At 39.7% G+C, this 21,224-nt stretch overlaps 1 protein-coding gene across 1 annotated transcript in view; it reads left to right on the top strand.

Moving 5' to 3' along the window:
- The window catches only part of TBC1D1 (TBC1 domain family member 1), a 447,417-nt gene that overhangs the window by 351,466 nt on the left and 74,727 nt on the right, over window positions 1-21,224 (top strand). The window contains 1 exon segment of the mRNA XM_030191287.1: window positions 3,122-3,366. Within this exon segment, the coding sequence (XP_030047147.1) occupies window positions 3,122-3,366 (245 nt within the window).

Here is a 21,224-nt window from a genome sequence, read left to right on the forward strand (position 1 = left end):
TAAGCTCTAGAACTCATAGCCAGAGCAAGTGATAAAAAAGTTAATGTACTTGTGTTTTAAAAATAAGTTTTAGACAAATTCCTGGATCAAAATTCCATAAGCCAATAAGATAGATCTGGGGCAACCACAGCTTATCCTTGGGGGGGGGGGGGGGTGAGTAGCACTCATCCCCCCCCCCCAAGGACAGTATACTTTCAGATTTAATACAAGATACTTACCCTCACACGGCCATCCCCTCCTATCGTTCTTCCTCGGTTATTCCCTATGCACCCCTATTGCTTTATGCTCACTCAGCAGTTGCCAATTACATATCGGTTTTTTATTGTAGGACTTAATTCCATTAGAACTTGCATTTTAATGTACTGCCGCCTCTGACTGAATGCTTTTTATTTTTAATTGAGTTTTAAAAATGTACATCATAGAAGCAAAATCAAAAAAAATTAAAAAAAAAAGGAACATACAGCATACAAATTATAGAAACTAGCCCACATCATTGAGAGAAGTAAATATAACAATCAAATTGTCCTAGGAAATACAGAAGGAAAATAAATTCTTCATATACCAGCTGCTAACAAACTTGCTTCTTATATAACAACTAGTGAAAAAGGCCCGTTCTGCCTCTGATGAAACGGTCGCTAGCGGGCACGGGACTCCCTTCCCCTCCCCTTACACTAGTCTCCCTGGTGGTCTAGAGGTACCTGTTCGGTCGGGGCAGGAAAGAAAGAGCCCCCTCTTTCCTGCCCATAGCGGTGCTGCTAGCTGCCCTGTTGCATCGTGTGGGAGTCCGGCTCTCGGCGTTTCAAATGGCCGCCGAGAGTTGAAGTCTTGCGAAGCAGCTTGAACTCTCGGCGGCCATTTTGAAACTCCAGAGCCGGACTCACACACGATGCAGCCGGGCAGCTATCAGCAGCGCTCCGGGCAGGAAAGCAGGGGCTCTTTTCGTTCCTGCCCGAGCGAACAGGTACCACTAGACCACCAGGGATAGTGGCGTAAGGGGAGGGGAGGTGACAGGGGGGAGGGAAGGTGATGAGGGGAAGAGGGGGCGACGGGGGGCGGGGTGGTACCTTTAAAGGGGTGGGGTGATGGGGGCGAAAGGGGCAGGGTGATGGGCACGTCCTCGGCGGCTGCGATTTGTTGGAAGGGGAGGAGTAGGGAAACACGCTCCGCGTGTTTCCCTACTGCTCCCTGTGCGTTCATTTGCCTTGTTGTGTACATATTCCGCCCTCAACGTCATCACGTGTGACACGAGGGCGGGGCATGAAGACATGGTGAGTGTTGTGGCTTCACCACCTTGAACTTACGAATTGGTGTGTGAGTGCCTGCAGTGACGTCAGTGTCCTCAGAACGTTGAGGGTGCGTTTTATTATAGTAGATTCCCCTCACAAAGGTTCTGACTTACTCCTTAACAGAAACTTTCCTATCTACTATAAAATGTTCTAATTGTGATGGTTCAAAAAAAGTATAATTAACTTCTTGTAACTTATCCCCCTGTTTACTAAGCCATGTGGCAATGCCAACACAGCCCATTCAAAGTGAATGGGCTGTGTCTTCATTAGCATACAGCAACCACTAGCGCGGCTTAGTAAACAAGGAGGTTAATCTGGCGCTTACAAGTATTTTTCCACTGTTTTTGCTACAGTGCTGAAGCCAGTGATAGCAGCCCCTTTTGAGGTGTTTTGTAATAAGCCATTATAGGCTTTCCTCGGGGCAGTTGAGGCTTCCTTTCTTGAACTGTTTTATGCTCTTTTGGAAGCAATAGTAGTTTTTGCGAACTCTCTATTTTAGTGTTTGAGCAAAAAATATTAACTCTGTATTAAAAGTTGTACTTAGCCACCTCCGTGCAGCATGTGCAGGTTAGCCCTTTATGGTTTTATGGTCGCACCTGCCCATTCCATCCAGGTTACTGCCGTCTGTGCCTTTTTTGAAGTGTGCTAGATTTCTGCCTGGCAGAACATTCAGGTGACCCCTCGATAATATAGCCTTAGCCAGCAGCACTTACGTTTATGTGGTGATTTTCAATGGCACTATCTAGATTAAGAGTTCTCAGCACAGTCCTTGGGATACACCTAGCCAGTCAGGTTTTTCGGATATCCGTAATGAATATGTATAAGATAAATTTGCATGCACTACCTCCATCGTATGTAAATCTGTCTCATGATTATTCATTGTGCATATCCTGAAAACCTAACCGGGCAGGGGTTCTCAGGACACATAGTACCACAGAAAAACATTAATGAACACCCTGGCAATATCAATATAGTGGATGGAGCATATACTGTCCCTGCAGTTACCTAGATAGTGACAATATTTGGATAGCTTATCAAGATAGCAGACTGAATATTGCCACTATCCATGACCCGACACCTGAATATCTTAATTGGCACAGCCAGCAATTATAAAAACCACTGTCCACAGCAGCTCCATATTAGGCTACATATTTCCATAATCCAGCTTCCCAAAGTGTGCTCTTCAGTTGTTCATCCTGTAACCATGCCATGCCTTGTAAGTAGGTCTTCTCAGATGGTAATAGTTGACTGGAGTTAAGTAACAGTTTGAAATAGTCTCTCTCTTAAAGAATGGATAGATGGGAGTGAACAAAAGGGAGACCTGGTTTGAGCTCCCTATACCTAGTTCTCTAAAAACAATTGTTTTCATCAAGGCACTGAGAATTTTCAGCAGGTGCTAGCAAGTCAATAGATATGGTTTGCCTTGTTTGAGATCCTCTTCGGAGCCTGCTAGTCCAAACATTTCCCTGTTGACCATTGGGTGTCACTGTTGATGTTCATGTAATACTCATAGCAATGAGGGAAACAGACAGTACAGGGATAGATGCATTTAACTACTGTATCAATAATTGAAGCAGACATAGTTTTACAGTGCCTTTTATCAGAGCTGTAGCAATAACCTATATGAAGTTAATAATTTTATAAAAAAAATGTATAATCCTAGAGAGCCAAGGGCAAGTTGATTTTGCACTGTTTACTCAGCAATGCTACTCTTAAAAGTTGACTTAAGAAGATAAGAGAGCTTCAAAAGACTTTTTTTTTTTTATTTGACCTGCCTAGATAGTAGGGTTTAAAAAAAACAATGTTTGAAATACAAACCTTATTTGTTTTCTTAGGCCGCACCTTTCCAACACACCCTTACTTCTCTGCACAACTGGGAGCAGGACAGCTGTCACTCTACAACATTCTGAAGGCCTACTCCCTTTTGGATCCAGAAGTAGGTTACTGCCAGGGCCTGAGTTTTGTGGCAGGAGTCCTGTTGCTTCACATGAGCGAGGAAGATGCATTCAAAATGTTAAAATTTCTTATGTACGACATGGGTCTGAGGAAGCAGTATCGACCCAACATGATTATTTTGCAGGTACAGTATTGATCAGACTTTGACCTATGTAGTGGAAATGGTGAAATGAATTAGAAATTGTAGCACCTAAATTATTGCACTTTGTACAGAGATCCCAAAATGCTTTCTAAGCTGGTTATTCAGAAGTGCATGTTCAAGTACTTGTAGACTGACTTGGGCCTTTATGGGTCAATATTCAGCCACCATGGTCAGGGTTGTTTTTTAAATTCTGACCACAGCAGTTGATATTTGGCACCACTCTCTGGATAGCAGCAATGTTCAGTCCAGATAACTTATCCGAATAATGGACTGGATGGCACTTCAGGTCATGCATTTGATTTACCACCTTTCTGTGGTACAGCCAAAGTTTCCCAGCATCCGCACGTACACTGTCTTTGCACTATAGGGTAGTTCTTAGGCAGTAGGTAATGACTTTGAGCCGTATTATCTGGCACTGCTGCTGAAAATCGTTGGATAGCAGGTGCTGCTACTATATCTGGCTTCGTTCTTTCATTTATTTAGTTAATTAGTAGGATTTATTTACTGCCTTTTTAAGAAATTTCACCCAAGGCAGTTTACAGCAAGAATAAGCTAGACATAGGCAAAAGACAATTACCGCAGTAAAAATATTCAAATAAAAGTACATATTATGACATAGTATGCTACTTATATTTTCAACACAATACATTAAATTATCTTAATAGTATAGAATGTAAGCAGAAGCAGGACATATACAAGATAAGAGAGTTAAATAGAAATACTGTAAGTGTGACTAGCTTAAGAAAAAATTAAATATGAAGTTAGCAAAAGCGCCGGAAAATGATTTCAGCTAGAGCAGGAGTGAATATGCAAGTCTTGCTGCACAGTAAGTGCAGTCATTATTAGTCTTTTTGTGTGTGTGTGTGTGTGTCTGTGTCTGATTAGCTAGCTAGATGCTTCTTCCATTAAAAGTTTGGGAGAAGAGCCAAGTTTTTGCCTGCTTCCTGAAGTAGAGTCTTGTGTGAAGTCAGGTGTTTCTGGGAGTGCATTCCAGAGTTCTGCTGTGGAGAAGGCTTGTTGGCTGGTGTCACGTTGCGTGAGTTCCTTTGGGGAAGGTGTGGTTTTGATATCAGGCCTGTAGTTTTTATTTATTATTACACTACATTGATATCGTACAGCACAGGGTAGAGAAGAGCACTATTATTATAGGTACTTCTCAGTGAGAACTGGAATCCAAACTACCTTCTCCCACTTGATGTGGTTATATTTCAGTACAATTAAGGTTGTTGACAGAACGATCTTGGGACGCTTGCCTTGCCACTGTTCCAGCTGTGCCTGTACTATGAATAAATATAATTATCGGTGCTCTCCTAATGTGACATTTTTCATAACCACCATTCTTAGCAAATAAGCATGCATGGCATTTCACGTGTATGTTTTTTATGTAATTTTCTGATTTTATAGATGCAGAGTTATTTAGCCATTTTGACTATTTGAATAGTTTAAACCTTTTCTGGCTATGCTGATCCAAAAAACAGGGTCATGTTCACCTTAAGGTCTTTTCTCCCTGGATGCAAATTGCATATAAATGGGCCTACAGAAACAAAAAAAGGCAAAGATCTGCCACAGAAATAACAAATCAAAAGAAAAAAAGCAGATAAAAAAAGACAAAAAAAATAGAACAGGAGGGTAACAGAAGAAGTGTAATAAACCACTTCTTCTGTTACCCTCCTGTTCTATTTTTTTGTCTTTTTTGATCTCCTTTTTTTTTTTCTATAAATGGGCCTATGCACTAAAATGTGTGCAGTTATTAATTTTTTTTAATTTTTAATTTTTTAGGATGATTTTTGTGTTTTTACTGCAAATGCAATTGTTACAGAATGCTGCAGCACTGCTCATTGCTTATACAAAGCAGTTTGCAATGGCTCCCTCTCTCAGAGAGAGAGGGAGCTACTACTGATGATCTACATAATCAAATTTTATAAATCTCCAGAATATTTAAATGTGTGTCCTCCATTATGTGCCAGATCAGTCTTTGCAGCAATTACTGTTGGGAAGATCACAAATTCCATACATAATTAGTTTACTCGGTACACATCGGCAAGCTTTCTCTTGTAATAATCCATTTTTATGGATCTTCTGCCCTTGCCATTGAATATATTTAAAAATGTATCAAAGCTCTGTAAAGCCTGATTGAATTGGTCATAACTATTTCTGTAACTCTTCTTCCCCCCTCCCCCTTATTATATTGGTAAGAATTGTTTGTTATTAATCTCTGTTAGCTGCTTTATAGCTTTTCTTGCAGTGGTTTTCACACTGTAGGTTGCAACCCAGCTGGGATCACAAACAACGGCAAAGTAAAAATAAAATGGGAAAGTGGCAGCATCAGCTTACGTAGGCAGACAGGGTGTATAATTGCTTGTGTGGGCTCATTGGGAGATGGGGTCTGCAGCGGTAATGTCAACTGATGCTATATGTTACGTAGAAAGAGGCAGAACTGGGGTCATAGGACTGTTTTTTTGTTATGAAATGGGATTGTTAGTGGGAATTGCAGTATGTTAAGAAAATGATAAATGCTATATCACTTAACAGATAGTCCCCTAAGGCTCCTACTTAACTGGTTTAGATGTTTAAAGTAGAGTTTAATATGTTGCAGCTGTAAAAGTGGCACCCCCCCTCAAAAAAAACAGTTAATGTACTCTAAACACCTAATGCGGGACTTCGTGTTAAAGGGTGGAAAGTACCTCTTGCAATTAACAATGGGTGTCGTAATGTGCATTAAGTGCTAATGCAGCAGGTAATGCACAATATTGCACATTTAGAAGATGCAGTTAACTGCATTACATGTTGACAGCGACTGAGAGTGCCCTCTACAATTACCACTGAGATTTTGCAGTTACTGCAGGATAGTTTTTGAAGTTAACATTTATTAACTGTAAAGCCTAACTAGATATTGTGCACGTTCGACATAGTAACATAGTAGATGACGGCAGAAAAAGACCTGCACAATCCATCCAGTCTGCCCAACAAGATAAGATAAACTCATATGTGCTACTTTTTGTGTATACCTTACCTTAATTTGTACAGGGCACAGACCATATAAGTCTGCCCAGCACTATCCCCGTCTCCCAACCACCAGCCCCGCCTCCCACCACCAGCTCTGCCACCCAATGTCTTATGAATGAGATAAGTGCTGTAAGTTGGTGTCAACTTCCAGTGACTGGATGAACCAACCCTCTAAGTGGATATGTATTCAACTGCTTCCCAGAAGTGCTGTTACAGGCTCTACATTACATGAACACAACATGGAAGCAAACTAAACATGGTCCATAGAAAATGGCTAAATGAAGCCTATTTGGATCTTCTGATATATAGATCCTGTCCATGCAGGGCAACTGGAGTGAGGTTGGAATTTAACTCCAAGTGATTATGAACTGAGGTTTACTCGAAGGTATCTTGTTTCAGAGCACAAATGACCATCAAAAAGGACATAAAAATTCCTGTACTGCAGTCTATCAGATGGGTCACTAAATCCAGTTACAGAACCTTGGCAGTTAGAAATGCTATGCCCCACTGTAAAATGAGACTGTCTTCAAAATTTCCCCATTAAGTCATTAATCATAGCTTGTACCTCATGCATTAAGATCGGATGTCTGCATTATATGCATTGGGTGCTCATTTGTGAAAATATAGCATCCATAGTGCATACACTAAGGGTTTTTTGCCTTTTTTTTTTACTGTTTTATTATGTTATTGTTCCTTGTATGATGGCTTCTTACCTTTCCTATCTGTTATTGTAGTTCCTTTCAATCATTGTGTTTCCGTTGTAAATTTTTTTAAATTGTACACTGCCTTGGACTGCCAATCAGTAAAAACGGTATAGAAAGTATATAAAATGAAATGAAAATTAACACATTGTACTAGTATCCAAATGCTAAATAACTATATGAACATTTTGAAGTATATGTGTATGCTAAACTGAACATTCCTTAGTTTGTGAGTCCTAATGGCTTTGCCTCCTGGTTTCAGAACAGTATTAAAAAAAAAAAAACACAAAGCCAGCCACATGAGGTTGGTTTCAGTGCTGAGAAGTGAGAGGCTAAGTGGACTGTAGGAAAGAATGTGTAAGAAGGTCCAGAGGGAGAAGGCAGACCAAACGGAGATGTCTCAGGGAACAAAATTATATAGGAACTGGGCCAGAGGCAGGACTAAGCCATCCAAAAGCAGAGTCATAATCATGGCAACAGATGATGTGCAAGGGGAATAAAACAACAAAAACCCTATAATCGTGGAGCTAATGCTAAAAATTCCAGTACGCTCTTTGGAAAAGATCTGCACAAGAACTTCATGGGAGCAAAAGCATGCATTTGGAAAATAATTGCCTCTATTGTCAACAGCCACAGATTTCACTGACAGGGCTATCAAACATTAAAAAGCATATAAAAAGTGCACCAATATAAGTGAGAAGACAGGGTGGCCATGTTTGTCCTAGTCAACCCTCATTTGAAACCTTTGGTTCGGGAATCAGCCTCACAGAATTCATGGAGCTTGTGTCATAAGGACATCAGGAAACAGCTTGTGAGTAACCTGCATTATTAAAATGTCAATTAAGAATCACCAGCAAGATAAAAATTGTTAAAACAAAAGTATACACAAGAGTCAAATGTTCCTTGAAGGATTGTTTTACTATCCTTAATTTGTAGAACCTGTAGGAGGTTACAGCTGTAACAGACTGAGGATCTTTTGGCAGGGTTGGGACCATTTCAGAGGGGTACAGTAAAAGCCTGGGGTCAGATCTTTGAGGAAGGTTAAGGACCTGTGGACCACTTGCATGCTTCAAGTTGGTGGTCTTGCTGTAGCTAAGCCTGACTCTTCAGACAGAAGCAAAAGCAAACAGTGCTCATCTTTCTTTTCCCAAGTTAAATAGATATGTGGAATGTACTTCAAGCTGTTATACTCACAGGACTTATTGTCGTGGAGCACCAGGACACCATCCAGCAAGGAGGACAGAGGGGGACAGGGATTAGGTGGTGCCTTGTATTCATGCTAGTCTAGGTTGATGGCCTTAGAACACCTGCAGTACTTTTTGAACAGATTAAAACAATCAAATTACAGACTTGAGGTAACCAATGCCATCACTTTGTGTCTGTAACGGAATTAACTTCCACTGTATTCGCACCATCCACACTATGCTGAAGTGCTCATCGTACAAGATTTCACACCAGAGGTGAAAAGAATGGATCCTCTGGTATCAGTATGTTGGCATGCCATGTGTCGCATGGTGTTTCCATACGGTCATAGCAAATGCTTTAGCTAATCTTCAGTGGTGCCTTCATTTCACCTATAAAGCATATACTTTCATAGGCAAAGTAGGACCTACTTGAAGGAGTCAGCAGAGAAAGGCCTATGAGGACAACCACATTCTACAAAAGAAAATACAGAAATGAAAGCTATTTTTTTCCAAACTCCCTAGTATTTTATCAAAATACAAAGCAGAGACAAGATTAAACATTGTCCAAGGGTCAAAGTGCATTGTACTAGTAGAAAAGGGATTAGTAGAAGCCTCCAAAATGTAAGATGATTTGCAGTGAGATTCTGTGTTCAGCTAAACTGTTTGTGAACCATCCCAAGTATATGGTGACTTCTCAGCATCTTTAACATGTTGAAAATTTTGCAAAGGCATCTGCGTGGTGTTGCACATTAATAAAAGAAAAGGAGATGGAAGATGAATGTGAGAAAGATTTGACAATCTGATAAATTTTGGGATTGATATGAATAATTTTGAATCAGCTTCAAGAAATGAGGCTTTCTTTGCTTTCCTAAGTTGAGAATTAATCCTATTTTTATATAATAACTTTTCAGAAGATTTGGTCTTCTCCAAATTCTCTGCTCGACAAGCTTGCCATTAAGCAGTCAAAGGCCCTGATACCAGGGATATAAGTGCCTGGTTTTATGTACATGTTTCTGGATTTGAGTCACCCTTTGCAGTGTATCCAATAAAACAGTCTCTGATCTGGGATCGCTTCTCTACAGCAAGAGTTGTAAAGCTGGGTACACATTAGTGTTGTGACAATAAATCCAAGCTAATCTGTTCACATTAGTCCTTATATCTACTAAAGGTTTTTAAAGAAAAGCCCTAAAGTTATCAGCTAATGGTCTATCCAGACTGATAAGCAGATTCAAAGAAGAAACATGATGAAATTCTAAGATCTAAGATATGGCCTGCAAGATAAGTAGGAAAAGGAATATGTTGAGTAAAACCATGAGAGCTATAAAACGGAATAAAATCATGTTCACCTGGCCTATTAGGGCAGTCAATATGATTATTGAAATCTCCAACATCAGATTACTGTGGTATATGTGTGTGTGTGTGTTTGCCCCTTTCACTTTTTCTGTCATAACTCTACACACTTCAGCCAGCTTATGATGCATAACAAACTGCTTGAAACAACTTGCCTGGCTGAACTTAGATCCTGGGCTTTTACAGATAATATAAAGGTGTATTTATTTAGCACCTGTCTTCTGTCATAACAGCCTTCCTCAAATTCCTTGGTGGCACAGGATAGGACTACTGTCAGAACCTGGACTATCTAGCCATGCCATTTGGTGTTCATATGAGTGTCACACGCCATCTCTGCCTTCAGAGAATTAAAGGATTTTCAATGTTGAAGACTGAAGAGCAACACCAGAAAATACTTTTTCACAGAAAGTATTGTCGACGGGTGGAATGCCCTCCTGGGTTAACGATGGAATCTAAAAACAGATACAGAGTTGGGGGGGCATAAGGTAAACACAAAGGATTCTTGGTTGCTAAACGTGAACAAATATGAGAAAGCTTGCTGTGTGGCATATGTTTAAACATTTATAGCTCAGTCCTAGATTGATTCAACAAAGGGTATTGGGTCTGCCAAAATGAATTGCAGAATGGTTAATATGAAATGTTACTGGAAACACAAGAAACACAGTGAACCATGTAGCTGTCTGCAATAAATGGCTTTGTATAAATGTACATTTAAAGTAGGGACTAGAGGCTGGAAGTGGAGTTTGGCAAGCTGAAAGTACAGTAATAACTTAAAAGTCCTGTTAGAAACACAGACACCGACATGGATGAGTATATCTGGCAAGCTGTGCAGGAGAGCTTAGAAGTTGGATGTTTTGGGCAACAGCAGCTATACTAGTAGTGCTGGATATTTAGATTTTTACAGAGCACTGTGGTTCAACTTCAAGATGGTGTAGGAGAGAGCTGAGGGGATTTATAAACATATCTACCCAAGATTGTAGAATACTAAGACGACAACATAAGATTTTCCTATGGTCAACTGCGACGTATTAGAACATTGGGTCTGTCTTAGATTAAGAACATTTATGGTTAGTAAATGCAGTAGTATTTTTAATTGGGCTCCCAGATTTCCAGATTGAGGGCACATTTCAAAGTCAGTCTCATGCATAGAATAGTGTTTTACAGACAGGAATGAGCACTTTGAAAATTGCCCAACTTGTATTCTGGGAAACTCATACGTGCGTTCCACATCACATCTACTTTTACCCACATCAAATTGTCATTCTTGGATGAGAGGTTTGAAACAGCATGCATGTTTGTTTATATTCAAAAATACAGACATTATTGTGGTGAGGAACCAAGTACCTATGTCTGCAAATGCTTTTGCCTGGCAATTTCCAAGGTTAAAGTACAAAAAATGATGCAAAGTCCATGAGTATAAAGTAACTATGGATTCTGCAGCTGTTCATGTAGTTATAATTATCAGTTATCAGCTACCTCATCTCTCTTCTATTCTAGTTAATAAATGTGTCCAGTGTTAAGAGTATACTTCATGGGGGCTTTAATAGCCTGCACTGTTTGTAGCCTACATAGGCACACTTTGAAAAAAATAGCCACGTGATATACGTGCTAAATTACCGTATACTCCGTACTTGCTATTTGAGCATTCAGCTAAGAAGAAATAAATTGGCATGTTTGCATTCAGTAAAAACTGTCAAGATCATAATTTGAAAAAAATAGCAGCAATACTTAGTCATAGTTCTCAGGTACAACATAATAGTCTTATTGAGTATCAGAAAATACCTACCTGGAAACTCTGGAATGTTCATATTTACATATTGGCTTTTATCAGTGAGCTTGTTTAAAGCAAGTCTGAACCAGTGACCACTTTTAAACTCTTGGTGCCAGATTTAAAAAAAAAAAAAAGAAAAAGTCTACAAGTAAGTTGACTTGTACATCTTTTTCCCTCAAATGTCTGTAAATGTTTTATTGTTCCATTTATTCTCCTTAGTACACTATTTCTGTATTCATCTTATGGTTTTTAATATGGAACAACTTTTATTCATCTTTGATATTACTAAATTTAGTGTTATACTTGTTCTCTTGTCCTCTGTTTTATTTTTTTATTTTTTATTTTTTGTTACATTTGTACCCCGCGCTTTCCCACTCATGGCAGGTTCAATGTGGCTTACATGGGGCAATGGAGGGTTAAGTGACTTGCCCAGAGTCACAAGGAGCTGCCTGTGCCTGAAGTGGGAATCGAACTCAGTTCCCCAGGACCAAAGTCCACCACCCTAACCACTAGGCCACTCCTCCACTGTACATTGCTTGGAAAGTCAGCTTAGAAGTATTAATAAAGCACTGTTGCTGATCTCTAACAGGTATTTTGTATAGGCAGCAGGATTGATCAGGCACACAAGTGGGTAATGTCATCATATCACTGGGATGGAACAACTCTCCCAGAACTCGGAGCTTACACTAAACTCTGAGTTCTGGGAGAGCTGTTCCATCTCAGTGATGTGTGATGACATCACCAACTTGTGTAAAGTTTAGCATGTGCTGCCCTTCCCATGCACAGTGGTCTCCTAAGTTCCTCTGTTCCATAGTTAAGGAAGGAATGCAGTTCTCAGGGAAGTGGAAGGGATTTTGTGCCTGATCAATTCTGCTGCTTATAGAAAATACCTGTTACATGTGGGCAGCAATGCTTTTTCCGTTGACAAGTAGGATTGAGTCAGGTACACAAGTGGGTGACTCAAACTCAAGGCTGCTTAACGTTTCATTTATCGTCCATCCACATATTGAAAGAGAAGTTGTGCAAGTTGCAATTTTACAGCAATGGGTTCGCCATCACACCTCAAACAAATGCACTCTGGAGCAGTTCACAATAAATATGAGGTAAATGTATGAAGCCTGAGCCAGGTAACTACTTTTGGGGCATATAACCAGAGGCATACTGCAAGTGTTTCTTTCCAGATTGGAACACTGTCGTCTATAGTATCTGTTGTGTGGGGCATCATTAAGCTCCATCAAGAGGACTTCACTTTCTCTTTCTGGGAGCAGACACAGAATGTGGAAGATACAGATCACCCAGCGAGGAAGTCATTCATCTGGATCTGTTTCAGTTCTCTCTGTTACTTCTCAGAGTCTGGTATGCCTCTCCCTAAGGCTATTCAGTTGCGGTGGGAGAGGGGGTGGAAGAAACAGAATAAGTAACACAACACAGAAGAGACACCTTGGATCAGGAACAGAAAACAGAGATGACAAAAAGAGGGTCCAATAAAAACAGGAGCAGACACAGAATGTGGAGGATACAGATCACCCAGTGAGGAAGTCATCTGGATCTGTTTCAGTTCTCTCTGTTACTTCTCAGAGTCTGGTATGCCTCTCCCTAAGGCTATTCAGTTGCAGTGGGAGAGGAGGTGGAAGGAACAGAAAATAGAGATAACAAAAAGAAGGTCCAATAAAAACAATCTTAAGATATCACCCATGTCAGTCTCCACTCTACCCCTTCTATTTCTAATAAGGATATCCAAAAATTCTATTTGCTCTTTGCTATAGCTCAGTTGGAACTTTATTCAACCAGTCTATTAACCCAGTTATGAAATGCAAGCAATTCTTGTTCAGAATCTTTCCAGACAATGAACACCATCAATTTATCTTCTCCAGACGGACAAATTTTGATCAAATGGATGCTTGGAAAGAAACTCTTCAAATTTGGCCATATATAGGTTAAAGATTGAAGGTGCCATGGTGTAGCCCATTGCTATACACTTATTTTGATGCTTAAACAGTGTAAAAACTTGCTATTTCCACCAGAGCCAGGTATTTTTCTAAAATACATCTGTTTTAACAACGTTTCTTCAATCACCTTAAGGACTGAATCTTGCAGTATATTTGTATATAAAGCCTCCACATCCATGGTGGCTAAAATACTCTCATAATCCAATATAAGTCCATCCAAAAAATTGATCATGTCTAAAGAGTCGCTGATATAAGATGGTATAGAGGGTACTACAGGACATAAAAATGTATCAATAAAAATTGAAATAGGCTCTAAAATAGATTCATTATCAGACACAATTGGTCTTCCAGGAGGATTAATGAAAGATTTATGTATCTTTGGTAGTATGTACAGAACTGGTATGTAAGGTGAATCAACAGACAAATCAAATTCTTTTTTCATAATATACCCCCCTTCCAAGCTCTTCTTTAAAATGGAATCAATCTTCTTTTTTATCCTTTATAGTTGGATCTGCTGATAGTCCTCTGTAAAACTTGTGGTCCTCAAGCTGGAAATTCACTTTCCTGACATACTCATCTGTATCTATAATGACCACCCCACCCCCTTTATCAGCTGATTTAATAATGTTAGGGTCATTCTTTAATGACTGCACGGCTGCCCTGTCTTTTCTACTAAAATTGTGATAGACCTTCTTACCACTATTCTTTAATGCAATGATTTCTTTAAGGACAGCCTTCTCAAATGCAGTTATCATGGGGCTGGGGTTGCCAGGGCAGCATCCACTTACTGTCCCGTTTAACAATAGAGTAGTCAGAGATGTTCGCAGTATTCCTTGCAAAATAGTCCATTATACTCAGTTTGTGTGTCAATCTGAATAATTCCACTCTCGTTTTAAAGGCATTATAATGAGGAGTAGGTATAAAAAAAAAAAAAAAGAGACCCTTATCCAAAACCTTAATCTCATCCTAATTTAGTGGTCTGCTGAATAAATTATATACTCGTTAAGCTTCCTGTGTGTTAGTACCTGGAATCCACCCAAGACAGCGTGTTTTGTTTTTTAGACCCCTGTTATGAAATGCTTTACCTATTTCACTGCAACTAGAAACGTCATATGTTAAATTCAAGGATGCACTTGACTCATTTGTTTGTTAGGGCATTTGATGTTGAAGCATCAGTGGGGACTGTCTAGGTGATGCCTCTCTCCCTATTTGCTTTCTCTCTCTGGCCTTTCCTTTTTCGATGATCTTGGTGTTCCTTTCATGTGAAATGAGGAACGGTGTATCCAGTACATTTTTTCTAGCTAAAAAGGTGCCGGTACTCAAATGCTAGGCCTCCCTTCAGGGGTGGGGTGATCATTGAGGACCCACCCCACAATAGCCAGGCCCCCTACAACCAGTCACAGAATTTGTGACAAGGCAGAATTGGTGTGTACAGCCTGAGCTCTTTCATTAAAACTTGGGATTCGTGGGACAATTTTAGCAGACAATGGAAAAGGTGCCAGTACTCAGTACCCCCTCAAAAAAAAGCCCTGGGTATATCAAATACCAAGTAAATATAAACTTCCAGTTTTCTGCGGCCATGCAGCTTAGAAGAATGGTGTCGGGGACCTAGTGTGGTAGACAGTGCCAAACCTCTTCGAGAAAAACTGCACTGGCTCCCAATCAAAGAACGGATCATCTTCAAAATTTGTACTCTGGTCCACAAAATCATATACGGTGTCTAAACTTACACTACCCAAATTGCAAAGGCTTGAAATACAAAACAACTTACGCATCCGGCTTCTCCTACATAAGTGCACAACTATGGAATGGCCTCCCAAAAGCTGTGAAAACAATCCATGACCACCTTAACTTTCGGAAATCACTAAAGACCATCCTATTCCAAAAGGTTTGCCCTACTGACCCAACTTAAGTGCCTGAATCCAGCAACACAACGAAACCAAATCCCGTAACGAACACTATATAACTCTTCTTCTCAATGACTCTCCTAATGTATCTGTAACACGTGAACCTCTTTGATAATAATATCATGTTGTATATGTTTATCATTGAAGGCAACTAACGCCTCACGGTACTATGTAAGACACATTGAGCCTGCAAATAGGTGGGAAAATGTGGGGTACAAATGAAATACATAAATAAATTATTTGCATTTGAACATGTAAATTAAAACTTTTTGTTTTTCATCTGTGTAATTAACATGAAGTGACACTTATAAACTGCAATGAGCACAGGCATTTGCATCCTTCCGCCAAGCAATGATAATGCAGGCGAATGTGAAAGGATTGATGACGGTGTGGCTCCAGTGGAGCTTAGAGAGGTTTGTGGAGAGTGAAAGTTTTTTTTTTTTTTTTTTTTTTTACAAAAGTGAAGATGATAATCACCCAGTAGATGAAGAACCTCAGTCCAGAAAAACAAAACTGAACAGCTACCAGGGAATCTGAGAAAGCAGTTAGTTGGAAGAAAATCACATGGAAATATTTCCAAGGACTCAGAAGCAGCACTGATTAACGTCAGCCTGGAAAAAGAAAAAAAAAAGATGAAGACAACAAGAGTTATAGAAGATATATAGTGGAATTAGAAAAGATACAGAGAAGAGTGATAAAAATGATAAAGGGAATGGGATGACTTCCCTATGAAGAAAAGCTAAAGCAGCTAGGGCTCTTCAGTTTGGAGAAGAGATGGCTGAGGGGAGATATGACAGAGGTCTATAAAATACTGAGTGGAGTGGAACAGGTAGATGTAAATAGGTGGTTTACTCTTTCCAAAAATACTAGGATTAGGGAACACGCAATGAAGCTACTAAGTAGTAAATTTAAAACACTGCCAGAGAATATGGTAAAAGCAATTAGCAGGGTTTAAAAAACTTTTGGATACTTTCCTAAAAGAAAAGTCCACAAGCCATTATTATGGTGGACTTGGGAAAATCTACTGCTTGTTTCTAGGATAAGCAACATAAAGTCTGTTTTACTGTTCTGGGATCTTGCCAGGTACTTGTGACCTGGATTGACCACTTGAAAGCAGGATACTGGGCTTGATGGACCTTTGGTCTATCCCAGTATGGCAGTGCGTATGTTCTTCTATAACTGAATGTTGTTCATGGAAGTGGTTCGTTTCCAAGCAGCTTTGTATAATGAACCTGATATACAGAAGAGGAAAATCAAAGCAATGGCTACACATGAAATTAATATAAAGAGCTGGAAGTAGCGCAAGAATTACAGCATTGCTCTGGACTCTGGTCTGCAACTTCTTTCCAATCACGCATCTTTTTGACTCTAATGCATCTGTCTGAATACTTGTAGAAAATCTATGCTTCCAGAAATATGAATATTCGTAGCTTCACAACTTCTGCTGATGAAACCTGAAAGTTTATAGGGATCATTCTGTTGTCAGGTTATTGTGATATACAGTGGAGAACCAGAGTTGCAAAGCTATGGTAAATATTATGTTTAACAATAGATTCCATGAAATAAAATTCTGCCACGTAGCCAACAGATCATTTGGGGAATCCAGAGCTACCAAATAGCACCTCTGTTTGAGAAGCTAAATGAATGGTTGGGTACAGTTTAGAATTTATGAAAATAAACTTAGCATAGATGAATCCATGATACTCCTCTACTGTGGACATCATAGTGCAAAAAATGTGTATTAGAAGGAAAGCCAATCAGAGTTGGCTATGAGATCTGGATGTTATGTTAATCTGATAACATAACTCTTCTTATTCTGTTTCCTATATGTTCCATCTTTGCTTTACCCTTCACTATCAATTAAAATGTTCTATTACATATTGTGTTGACATTGTAAGTAGTACACTATGAAACAGGGGGGTAGCCAGACACCCAATTTTGGGTGGGCCTGGACCCAAGATGGGTGGGCAGAAGAACCCCGCCTCATCTCACAGATGATGTGGTCTTTCCTCTCACCTGCATGCCATATGGTCTTTCAAATATCCTCCCTCTCCCGCATACCTTTTAAACAGCAGATTTTCACTAGCAACGGGCAGCAACTAATACACACTGCTGATGTTGGCTCCATACCCTTCCCGCTGATGCAACTTCCTGTTTCCGCCTAGGCAAGAATACATCAGAGCAAAGGCTATGGGGCCGGTGCGAGCAGTATGCATCAGTCACGGCTCACTTAGGCGAAGATCTGCTATTTACAAGGTATGCAGGAGGGACAGTTGTTGGGAGTTTTCGGCTGGTGGGGCTTGGGGATCCCTGCCAGGCACATTATAGCTATGCTGGTACTGGGTGGGCCTGAGCCCAAAGTGGGTGGGCCTGGGCCCACCCAAGCCCACCCTTAGCTACGCCACTGCTATGAAATCTCAAAAATTCAAAAAATACTGACCAGAGTAATTAAATTAGAAACTATTGATTTGCCAAATACTCTGTGAGTTGCTGTTTTGGCGCTTGTGTCCACTGTCATTAAATTGTTTCATAGGTTGGTGTAGCCTCATAGGCCCATGGTGCCGTATATTTTGAACACCAAATCACATATACGTCTATAACGCAAAAATTGTGCAAAAGGTAAATTATTACGAATATGAGGAGGATGCATACTATCATATGCAAAGAGAGAATTACGGTCAGTTGATGAAAACATCTGATTCTAGTTTTCCATCAACCTTGGTATTAGTCCGCAAACGAACCTTTTCTGGAGATGGGAAGGCGGTAGAACTAGAGGACATGAAATGAGATTGAAGAGAGGCAGACTCAAGAAAAATGTCAGGTTGTATTTTTTCACGGAGTTGTGGATGCTTGGAAGGCCCTCCCGCAGGAGGTGGTGGAGATGAAAACTGTAACGGAATTCAAACATGCGTGGGATAAACATAAAGGAATCCTGTTTGGAAGGAAGGGATCCTCAGAAGCTTAGCCGAGATTGGGTGGCGGAGCCGGTGGTGGGAGGCGGGGCTAGTGCTGGGCAGACTTCTACGGTCTGTGCCCTGAAAATGACAGATACAAATCAAGGTAAGGTATACACAAAAAGTAGCACTTTTGAGTTTATCTTGTTGGGCAGACTGGATGGACCATGCAGGTCTTTTTCTGCCGTCATCTACTATGTTACTATGATGGCTGTCCTTATCAAACCTCTATTGCAGCAAAAGCAGTCGATCAGCAGAAATATCTCGAGACAAGCACGCTTGTAATGACTTTTGCAAACATGATCACAGAAAATATGCAAAACCAGATAATTTGATGCCTTTATGCGAGAAGTTTCGAGGAGCAACTTCTACTGAGACAGTCTCTCAGTGATATTCAAGCACAATGCAGTCTTTTTGGTTATGTTAAGGACCTAGGCACGAGGCATTTGGTGTGCATATCAAACGTCCGGATTTTCGTGCCACATTTCAGACAAGATCAGACAGTGACACTCACAGTGATACTCATTTCAGTATTGCCTAATGGCGATATTTCTCATAGAATTGGATAGGTAGTGATAACTTATACTCTTTTTTTTTTTTTTTTTTTTCCCCCATAGCAGTTTTTTATTTTTTACTTTTTTCTTTCCTTTTTTCTACTTTTTTTTGTCATTCAAGATATGTATTAAATATAGGTTCCTTCATTTCATCTCCCAAAGAATATTTTCCTTGCCACTTCTTATTATTTGTCTAATGTGCAGCATTTCATTATGATTGTATTAAGAGCACTTATTCATCTGATTATTCACATTTGTTTATATACATTCATGTTTGAGTATCCCTATTACAGATATTGATGATTACTAATCTGCATGTTTTATTTTATTGTTTCTTTGCTTTTTAATTTATTTAATATGCTAATTATATTGTTTTATAACTTATGGTCATCATTGTTTCTTTGTTATTTATTGACATCCTTTTGCTATTCGCAGTGTTAGTTTATTTATTCACATTCGTATTCTATGTTTTATATATATCTGATCTTTATCATTTTTTGTTATAAATTAATTGTATATTATTAATTTCATTGTGTTATAAGTTAATTGACACAATAACGTCTTAATGCATGTACAGTGTTTGTCTTAATAGCATTTTTGGTTATATCTTTATTTATTTTTATGCTGTTATTTATTGCTCCTAGATGTTTTCTTATTTATTTTGAGTGTTAAGTTGTATTTGATATTTTTACTTATAATTTGTTTTTATATATATTGTCTCTTAGACTCCTGATGAAGGCCTTGGTGCCAAAACATGAATCGTGTCAAGTCTTGTTTGATCAACCAGTAAAGCATTGACAGCAACACTGGTTTCTTGGTCATTGTGTGCTTGTCTCTTCTGCTGTTCCTTGTTTCTGCTGTACTGTACTGTACTGCGTGGAAGACTGTCCTTCTCAGTACTTTGGTTCTGTTTCACCAGTGTAGCATCCCATTTCACATTTTCCGTATTGAATAACCTTTCAACCACATTAACTAGAGGCACATGAGTAGGATTCTCCTAAGGTTGTAGATGCAATTATTCCAGGATGGAAAGTAATCTTATTTGAGGTAAAATATATTAATGCTGTTTGCCTTATGTCCACAGCTGTCATCTTTTGTGTGTGCCAGTTTGTCCCATCTCTTTCCCCAACTCCTTCCAAAGATAGACCCAAACAGGAAAACGTTCAGCATAATGAGCTAGGACTATGGCAAAGTTATGTTGGACGTGGATCAGTTTTATCTTAAACTGTGTCTCCATTTTTTAAATGAAAAGCAAGACCTAATGAAAAAAATAAGAAAGCTCATAAACAGGCAAATTAGATGTGAAATGTTAATAAAGCAGATCAAGAAACTGGAGAGACAGTCAGTTGGGCTGTTAGATGATGGGGTTGGGCGGGGGGGGGGGGGGTAAAAGGGGCACTTAGAGAGGATAAAGCCTTAACAAAAAAAAATGCTAACATTTCTTTGCTTCGGCCTTTACTATGAGGGTAAAAAAAAAAGGGGGGGGGTTATAAAGGATCATGGATTTGATATATCGCCTTTCTGTGGTTTAATCAAAAAAAAACAAAGCAGTTTACATGTATTATATTCAGGTACTTTCTCTGTTCCTAGTGTACTCACAATCTAAGCTTTGTACCTGAGGCAATGGAGAGTTGATTGACTTGCCTAGGGTCACATGGAGCTGCAGTGGGAATTAATCCAGTTCCCCAAGTTTTCAGTCCACTGCGCCAACCAAAACACTGCTACTCCTTCCACACTATAGGCAAACTTGATGATCTTTATTTACTGTTAATTACTATGCTACTGTATGTTATTTCAGAGGCACCAAAACAAACTAGAGCAAGTTGACAAAATACAGTAGCCAGTTCTTGGAGAAAACATTTAGTTTAAGGCTCCAGGAATGGTCAGAAAACCAGAGTAGTGTAAAGCTGTGTGTTCTGAAGTGCTGTGGGGGAGAGGGAGGCAGAATTCTTGAAGGCCTAAGTTCAAATGAACAGTTACACACCACCTCCAGTGTCTGTCACCCAGTCTTCATGCCTGTTAACTACCAAAAAGAGCATAGTCAATGCCAGTAGATTACAGTGAAATGTATAATTTATTGGGTGAAGAAAAGGAAATAGCAATTTAGTTCATCTGTTAACATTCACTGGCAGAGACACAAAGCCAAAGACAAAACCAGAAACAGGCTCAGATGCAAAAAACCTAACGAGCCAGCTACATGGTTTTTATACCACTTCTAGTTGGTTTAGCAAGCAAGGAGTAAAACGAGACATGCACATAGGGGTTCTCTGAGCTATTTTCCTGTCATGGAAGCAACTAACGAAAGTTGTGTACAGGAGTGGCCTAGTGATTGTGTGGAGGAGTGGCCTAGTGGTTAGGGTGGTGGACTTTGGTCCTGGGGAACTGAGGAACTGAGTTTGATTCCCGGCACAGGCAGCTCCTTGTGACTCTGGGTAAGTCACTTAACCCTCCATTGCCTACCGCA

Source organism: Microcaecilia unicolor, chromosome 2, assembly GCF_901765095.1.
Source record: "Microcaecilia unicolor chromosome 2, aMicUni1.1, whole genome shotgun sequence".
In the NCBI taxonomy this organism is placed as follows: Eukaryota; Metazoa; Chordata; class Amphibia; order Gymnophiona; family Siphonopidae; genus Microcaecilia; species Microcaecilia unicolor.